The 9,641-nt window shown below is 36.8% G+C and overlaps 1 protein-coding gene across 1 annotated transcript in view; it reads right to left on the bottom strand.

The window, feature by feature from the left end:
- oys (lysophospholipid acyltransferase 6) overlaps positions 1-9,641 on the bottom strand; it is a gene marked incomplete in the record, with an annotated part of 35,947 nt that overhangs the window by 17,914 nt on the left and 8,392 nt on the right. The window contains 4 exon segments of the mRNA XM_074089217.1: positions 341-588; positions 3,678-3,769; positions 5,714-5,791; positions 8,751-8,890. Coding sequence (XP_073945318.1) covers positions 341-588; positions 3,678-3,769; positions 5,714-5,791; positions 8,751-8,890 — 558 coding nt within the window.

Raw genomic sequence — 9,641 nt, 5'->3', positions numbered from 1 at the left:
AGTAAGTGTCTAGAACAGGCAGTGCAATGCAATACAAGAAAAAACCGGTTGGCATTCCTTAAAGTAACATTTGATTAATTATGAAGTTCGCTAACTTAATATAGATTTTTCGTAAAGCAAGGTTTAGACGCAGCCAGTAACGCTGGCGTCAGTCCCCAGACAAGCCAGCGCTAGCCTGGCCCGTGTTGATTAGATTAGGCCCACAGGATTCATTTCATTCCTGGATTATGGCTTAAGAGTCACTAATACCTTGAAAAATAAGCCGGCGCTCTTTCCCGCTAGTCCTGGCAGCCAGCGCTGGCTTAGTCTAAACCTAACTTAACCCTATCAGTGTACTCACTGCGTCAACTCGTGCACCTTCTATAAAGTCGATGTAGTCCGAATAAAACACCACCGGCCCGCACATCAACGTTTGGAAAGCCAAAGTAAATGCAAAGTATTCCAGTGGAGACGGGATTTTTTCAATTTTCGTCGACAGTTGGCCTACGCTCGAATGACTTCCGTTTGCATTGATTTCTTTTTGCGTCAAAGTGTCTTGCAGAGAGTAAGCCAAAGAGGTGACTCTTTGTGTGATCACCATTAAAGGTCCTGGAAGCAAACGGTGAATGCAGTACTAATATTTTCCAATACTTTAACCATCGACAGACTGGTGAAGTCACGATCTGCGAAAGGCTGCTGGTAGAAGCTATATGCGTCTAGCCGAGGACAGGGCGCCATCGTGCTCATTGGGGGAGGTCTATGTCCAGCAGTGGACTGCTGTAGGCTGATGTTGATGGTGATGATTGACGCATTTCGTGTTATGCTGTCCTATCATGCTTCTTATTCCCAATGTCAAAGAAACACAAGTGTTAATTACCTACTTCCGCAAAAAGTGTATCTGCATTATTTAAATACATTGGGCAACGCTACACGCACAGCACTAATAAAAAGAGGAATATAAATGTTATAGTCGGTGTTTCCTTCCAGAACCGAAGACACCACATTTTAGCCTCACCTTCTATCAATGACCATGACCACACATCATTTTTGGTTTTTATAGATTTTAATAATCCACAATTCTAAGGATTAATTACGTAAGGACCCGGGGCACCGGGACCGGGGGCACGTAAGATTTCTCGGACCCACCTCCTCCAGCTCCCAATATTATTTTACTTCTACTATATCATATACATAGTATAGTCGAGTTGTTATACTATTCAGCAAAAATACACGACTCTATTGTTAACGGCATAGAAGCGTGTTCAGATATTTTTGATTGAGTTTGTGCTCAGAAGTATATGAACTCGATTGTACCAGTGGCATGGCTCGTAACAACTCCAGATTTCCATCGGGTTACCTAAATTATAGTCACTTCCCTCCATTTCCCATTCGCCCTTTCTGCACTAGCTACTCGCTGCTTTAAGTAGTGTCTTTTTGTTCCAAGTTATCTACCCAAAATGGGTGCGCCAAAGTTGGCATAATTTTTCGACCCCGATTATTGGAACTCCGAAAATGTTTGTCATACAATTTTCTGTCATAATACTCACTATTAATACTTAGTCACTATTACTACCGATCATAACTCCGAAACATTTAAAACCATAATGGCAGTTGTCATAAATATCTCTTGTACTCCTTTTTTTTGTCATACTTTTTTTAAGCGTATTGTTTTGTACTCATAAAACTCCATTATCATATATTTTTAAAGCAGACTTATTTGTAGCTATAAACTTCACTGTCATACAGCTTATGGCCTGCGTTGCTTTCGCTAAGTGAAAAAAAAATGTGATAAAATAAGTATTTCGATGACAACGCTATCAATGGGTGAAGCAATCACCATCTGTTAGATGTTATTACTGCAGACATTATTTAACCACAATAGATGTAAGTAACAAAGAAAAAAACAATTCGTCAGCAAATCAATTTTATATGAATTTTACCATCGAGTTAAGTTAAACCTGCAACCCCCTCAAAACCATACTGCTACCAGTAAAGTAGGTTAGGTTAGAACTGCAACCCCTACAGAACCAAACTACTGCCATTAATATAGGTTACGTTAGGTTAGAACTGCGACCACTACAGAACCAAACTGCCACCAGTAAAGTAGGATAATCACAATTTAAGTAAATAATCTCATCAATATCATCATCTGGGCCTATTTATATTCGTTTATTTCTCCTCCATATTGATAATAATATATAAAAACTTTCACTCCAGTTCCAACATCGCATTAACGTTAAATTAACGTGAAAACACAGTATCGATGTTTAAATTTTATGATTAACAAGTTTATTGAAATTGATGATTATGAATGAAAGAAATATGAAAACCAGCATTATGAGTACAAACATATCTTAGTGACAACGTTATGAATTACGATATTCTGATAAGTGACCATTATGACCTCAGTTGGTAGTAGTACAAATTTATGACAAATAAAATTATGAAGTTAAAAATTCGGAAGAGTGATGATTTTGGCTACAAATGGTAGCAGGAAAAAAATCGGAGGATCGATTTTATGCGAGTCAATATGGACCCACCGAAAATGTGTTACGCCGAGTCACTGATAGGTTCACATACCCTGCATATTATTAGTGGCACGTGGTACATTTATCTCATTCGAAGGACATATACCTAACCGCTATTCAACCTTTGATGAGAGCTGTGTCATTTTTTTTTTCATTGTTCACCTTGGCTGGCCTGGCGGAACAGTGATTGAACTTACCTACCTATATAAGACAAGTGTTATTATTATTATAACAAAAAAGAAACAATAAAAGAAGCGACAAGACAATAGCAGTATGTTTTCTGGATAATGGCATGTTTATCGCCCGACTTGATAACGCAAATGCATTTTCTAAAGATTATGGATATTTTTCTTAATAATATATATTTAATTGCCTTTTTTTTAAAGAAGTATGGCGCCGTCTTCGTCAGAGGAGTCTTGATCCCCGCTCTGGGTCGCTTCTTGTGCAAAGGTCCATCTCTGTTCAACGCGGCAACGCGGCGAGTGTATTGGGCACCTTTGCACCTGGTATAACGCGAGGCGGGTTATTTGACTGATTGTGTGTGTAACCATTTATCTGACTTTTCTGTTATTTATTTAAATTTGTGTAACTTGACATGTTTTCTTAAATGAAAAATTATTTACTTATATTGCCTTTGTATATTAACGATAAATTACCTAAAGGTAGAGTTCAAGTTGGTGCAGAAGTACATACACATATTCAAATAATAATATGATTATTCATAAACATGAGCTTCTTTTTATTATTTTTCGTGTAGGTGCTTAGTGTTTTAAAGCCGCAGTTCTTCACCGCGTCACAAATGTTTTATTCCTTTTATCATTAATTACCTACCTATCAGTTTTTGATCCACGCGAAGTCTCCTAATAAATATTTATATAAATAACCATTACCTAAAACAAATACCTAAAACATTTTGAATAGGCGTTAAATGCCGACTTGAAAATTATTAAACGATTTAAGTCTATTAGCGTTGAAGAATGATATTATATTATCTTAGCCTCCTACACCCTTCACCACTACACTTAAAAACCGTAACCGACAACAGACAGACATATTGGTGCTTGAGCATGACAGAGGTGCACTTAGAATGATTTTTCTAAAATTTTACGGGATAGGAAACTACCTGGCCTATCTTGTTATTTCCAGTGGAAACCTGCAGGAATTTATTACCTGTTATATCCAGTGTATAGTCAGCCGTATGGTAGATTTGCCGATGTAAATGCAAGCACGACAGATAAAATATGGATGCTGCTAAAATGGCGCTGAAACAAAATCTCAGTATTACAAACCGTCTTTCTTAGCATGTACCTACTTCCTAATGTTATGTATGTGTTGTGTAGTGGTCACCTATAGTCTACGAATAATAATTCTTAATAGAATTATTATTCGTAGCCTATAGTGGAATTAACCAATAGATTTGTTTCAGTTCGGCTGGCCAATCTAACATTGCGTTCAGTTTGACCGATCAAGCATGACATCAGAGTTAGGCAAACAGATATTGCGATTGATATGTAAGTTACACTGGTAAATTATTACCCATTGCGAAAATAAAACTTTGTTTTTTAAGGGAATATGTAATACCATTAGCGCAACTTGCATATATAATGCTTAACCCGCGGTTTTGATCGTGTTAGGACCAGCACACACGGTGAAACGCAACTGCAACGAAACCCTTTTGAAATTATGGATTTGAAATCAGTTTCAATCGTTTTCCACGCACGCCGCAACCACAATGTGATAAAATTATTCACAATCATTTCTGTTTTGAGAACAGACGTCTACAAAATGTCCAGTTCAAGTGATGAAGAAGTTGTGGTTCTGTATTTGTATCTTCGAGAAAGGTGGCGTAAACGAAGAAGTGTGTGGATTGGATACATCCCTACATTAAGAAGAATATCAACTGCCGTGTGTTTGTGGCCGCCAAAGAGTTACATGAAACTGATAGAAAATTCATGGATTGTTATCGTATGAGCAAGTCAACAAAAATTGAATGTTTTTATCTTCGTCATTTTATTGTACCAAAAAAGATGCCAAATGCCAAGCCGATGAAACGCAAACAGGAGTTTCCTGCACGCCGGTTTCAATGCGACTGATTTGTAACGTGTTTCAAACCGGTTTCAAACTGGTTGCGTCATGTGTGGTCTCTCAAAAGAGTCTATGGCATAAACTCAAATGAAACTCAAAAGTAACTTGAAGTTGCAGTTTCGTTGCAGTTGTGTTTCACCGTTTGTGCTGGGCCTTAACCACAAAACCTGGCATTTTAATTGAAATATTGCTATCTTATTGAAATTTTCGTAGGAATTCCTAAAAATTGGTCGGTAAAATCTAGGTCTTCATTACCGTATAAAAAACGCCCCTGCCAAATTTCATGTCTCTAAACATAGTGGTAGAGATTTTAGAATTTTATCCCAATCCCAGTAGAATATCGGGATAAATAATAAATAGCCTGAGTTCCAGCTATCGGCATACCAAATTTCACCGAAGTCCGTCAAGCCGTTTTTTCATAAGAGAGCAACACACACATACACACACGCACACATAAATATACCTACCTAATTCTAATAATTTAATGATTTTGGTTCCATCATTTTAAGATGATCCCATATGCAAAGTTAACTAAAAAAGAATTATCAACTTTTGCAATCACTATTCTATACACACCGGTATCATTGTAAAATGACTACCTTATTACGGTTATGTGACAAATCACTAATGTCTGGCAGAATTTGACAGTCCGTATTATCACTCTATGGGATAATTCCTCGGTAATCTATAAAATCTATGAATTATTCTAAAGCCAATTTAGATATAATTTATTAGGATTATCGTACACTTGCATTTTCTCACCAATTATTGTTTTTATTAATCAACTAGCGACTCACTCCGACTCTAAGGATTCAACTATGAAAAAAAAGCGGCGATAAAATAAGTATAATCAAAGGTGATAACTTAGCATAATATTTCAATTCAACTTCCTTTTCCCAAAACTACACCCGCACGAAACCAGGGCGCGTAGTTAGTTACTTAAAAACATTCCTGTTGAATCACTGTATATTTATGGAAACCGCATTAAAATCCGTTGCGTAGTTTAATTTAAAACATCTAAGCACAAACATGGAGGAACAGACGGCAAGAAGCAGCTTCATTTTATTATATGTAAAGAAGATTATTAATCATATTTAATTTAACACATAAGTAATACTCACTTTCCTACTAAATGTTGAGGTAGGAACTTGAGCAATGAGTAACTCAGCATTGCCAGTACGGATAAATGTATGGATTGCCTGCAAACACAATTTATTTATTATTTATTTAATTCAGAAACAAACAGTCGTTTACAAACATTAGTTTTTTAAACTATGACATATAGTTTAGACCTAGAGTTTCCTTTACATTTTAAATTATCAGTGTATATCTAACAAAGCCACATGCCCCGAGATGACAATCTTTTTATATTTATTTTTTTACATTTAGGCTAAAATAATTTGGAATACTAATACAATTTATCATTTACAAAACTCATATGACCTTAAAATGTTTGATTGCTGATATTATTTGACTTAATTATACGTTTAGTGGAATAATAAATACAATTACCTTTTATCTAAAGCTATGCGAGATAATCTACTGCTAATGTTAGCGCTAACAGCATTTAATAAGTCTACATACATCGTGAAAATATAAATTCATAAAAATGTTTACAATGTTACGGATGATGTAACATTAATTTACGTAGATGTGAAACTCCTCAAAATTAATATTAAGCGCCATTTTCTGCTAAACATCACAGAAAGTACAATAGCGTAGCTATTGGACGGACCCTGACCTGCAAATTATAAAAAAAACCTAGTGGTGCCTTTAAGCGTAAACATTGCCAAGACAGAGAAGACAGTAAGCAATTTTTTTTGGGTTGGCCATTTCTTTATAGCACCCGGGTCCTGCCTTAAGCTACGCCACCGAGTAGATAAGGTAAGGTTAAAAGACGATTTTTCGAGAGTTACTTTAATTATTGTCTATCAAAGTTTTCATTATAGGTAATACAAGTCAGTTCTTAATAATGATCTTTTACCTCCGCTCCGCTCCTTCAGTGGAAGGAATTCCGGTTTTATTGCAAGCAAGACCGAATTCCGGTAGGCGCATAATCTGAGTGTAAGTCAAGTGTGAGTCAAGTGCAAAAACATGTATCTATTCGAACCACTCAATAACCTAACCAACAAAAAGTTGGAAAACCCCCGACTTTGTCACTTCTAAGTTCAATATCTCAAAAACAGCTTAACCGATTTTGATGAGATATGTCTAAGAACCATTGCTAGAAAACCTGATTTCAAATTAAAAAAACCGCATTCAAATCGGTCCACCCGTTTAAGAGCTACGGTGCCACAGACAGACACACAGAGACATACATAGCGGTCAAACTTATAACACCCCTCTTTTTGCGTCGGGGGTTAAAAATAAGTTACCACGGTCTTTTTGCGTAGGTACAATTTTTAAACGTTGAATAAGTTCATATTTTTACACTTGACTGTACCTAACCATCAACGCCACGCTCGCTGCCCGATAGAGTAGATACGTTTCGCACCGATAAGTAGCTACTTAAATCAAAAAGGAGTGTCGCTTCTACGTAATTATCGTAACAACACTACAAGTGTTAGTAGTCACCAAAACCAATATCTGACACAGCAAAGCGTGCACAAATATCGGATACGACTATTTCTAGGGCCGCCAGGACATGTCAGATATTTTTGCACGTTCCGCTGTGGCATGGCAGATATTAATTCAGGTGACTGACTAAACGAAAATGTTTCGTACCGTTATTAAAGCGGGAATACAATAGATACTAGCAGATCTCGCACATACATAATACTAATAAGAAAAGCAGCCAGGGTAAACTCTAAGGCCGAGGCCGCGCTGGTAAGGCGACGGCGACGCAACAGCGATGCGACGGCGACGCGAATTATTAGTGTCCGCATTAACAGCAACGACGAACAAGCGAATCGCCAATACATCACGAATTGGCTGGCCGCATTGACTCTCGACACTATTTTATAATCGCGACAGATAACAAAATGATCCATTTAGGACACCAAAATGAAGCTGTATAGGTACGAGTTTCCAGCTTATTATCTCTTATTTCGAAGCGAATCTCCTAATATTACTGGGTTAAAATAGTGTCCGCACCTACGCAGCGACGCAACGCGAAGGCGGTATCTCAAGTCCTCAATAAACAAAAATTTGTCGTTGAAACTTAAGAGAGAATGGGTTCATGAAATAATCCAGATAGGTGGGTCTAGCTTGCACACTAGAAATAATTTCCTTGATATTTAAATTAGACATGACATAAGTACATAACGAATAGCGCGACAAATTAAAATTAATTTGATTTTATGGCGACGCGCGACTATCACCTCTTGTCGCACGCAAAACCTCTCGTTCTCGCTCAAGCGACGTTGCAGTGCGGCCGCCTTTACGTAGTGTGATACATTTGATTGCTGATCGCCGTTGAGTCGCTGTCGACTCGCTGTCGCTTTACGAAAATCAAAATATTGCCGTTTGTCGTTGTTCCCAAACATGCAATGCGGAGTTGCGGACACGTTAGTTAGTACATTATTAAACATTTAAATACTTGAGCGATAAAATAAAAACTAACCCTTTTCCAGGCCCCGCGAATTGAGTGAGATACGCTACCACAAAATGGATCACAGTTTTATCTAATACCTTTAAACGAGGGATCTCGGAAACGGCTCTAACGATTACGATGAAATTTGGTATGTGGTGGTCTTCGGGGATGACAAATCGATCTAGCTTGGTCTCATGATAAGACTCCTATCTCTGGGAAAACGCTTATTATCGAGTGTTAGCCCGAGCAGAGCGCGGTCGCCAAGGTACTATTGTTAACCTATGAGGTATTCATTTAAAAACTAATAATATTTTTGACGATTTGTGTACATTTATGTGGTCGCTATATGCACTATGCCTGAAAAAGGGTTAACTAATGCGGCCGCTTACATAACTCGAAGAATGTTTGTTTTAGTCACATCGCTGTCGCGTCGCCGTCGCCTTACCAGTGCGGCCTCGGCCTAATAGTTAACTAACTTCAGGCGCTTTGCGCTTAGCTTTCACTCTTTGAGTTTACTCTGCTTGCATTAGACAGGCAAAGGTAGGTATTATCTGGCAGGGATTTAAAGCAAATAATAGTAATAGTGCAGTTAATCTAGTTAGTTCAAAAATCATGAAATAACTTACTTCCCAAAGCAAAAATATCCCATTATCAGACCTATAACAAGGCACACAGAATGACGAAATTCTGGCGAAGCAAGCTTCAATGGTTTCCGAAATAGTCTGGCCAGGCATAGTGCAGCTATTTGTGCGATCAAAAAATTAACCTAATGGAAGGAAAATATGATGTTATGAAACTAATCATGTGCCATTGTGAAATCATAAATCAAAGCTAAATTATATGCCTTTTTACTACTCAGACAACACACGACAAAATAATCTAGTAATACTTGTTAGAGACAAAATGCTGCACTTCGTGAAGAAAGCAAGCCGCTTTGCACAGTGATAGTACAGACTAAACTGAGTGATTTGACTCGCAGCAGCGGAAGTTTCACCCCTTAGGAACAGAGATGGCGCCACTTCTTTAAAAAATATTTCAAAAAATTCTACAAGCTAAAGTAATAAACCGATTTCAATGTTTAATATCTCAAATGAGAGCCTATTATATACGTTACTTATAAAAAAATACAAAAAAAAATATTAACAAAAAACTTTTGACAAAAAACGCCATCTTAAGTTTTTTTTTCTTACCTGATTTGTAGTTTTTACTTGATTGCTTAAAAAAACTGTATGTAACATGAATGGTTTAATGCATGTACATATTACTGAGTACATAACAAGTATTTTAAAAAAAATCCGACACCGATACCTATCATATTTAACGAAATATGACAGTTTAAATGTGAGCACAAATTTCTTTAAAAAATATTTCAAAAAATTCTACAAGCTAAAGTAATAAACCGATTTCAATGTTTAATATCTCAAATTAAAGCTCATAACATTCATTATTTACAAAAAAATATAAAAAAATATTTACTGAAAACTTTTGGCAAAAAACACCATCTCAAGTTTTTTTTT

Source organism: Choristoneura fumiferana, chromosome 6, assembly GCF_025370935.1.
Source record: "Choristoneura fumiferana chromosome 6, NRCan_CFum_1, whole genome shotgun sequence".
Taxonomy (NCBI): domain Eukaryota; kingdom Metazoa; phylum Arthropoda; class Insecta; order Lepidoptera; family Tortricidae; genus Choristoneura; species Choristoneura fumiferana.
This window is presented reverse-complemented; position numbering and strand designations above follow the sequence as displayed.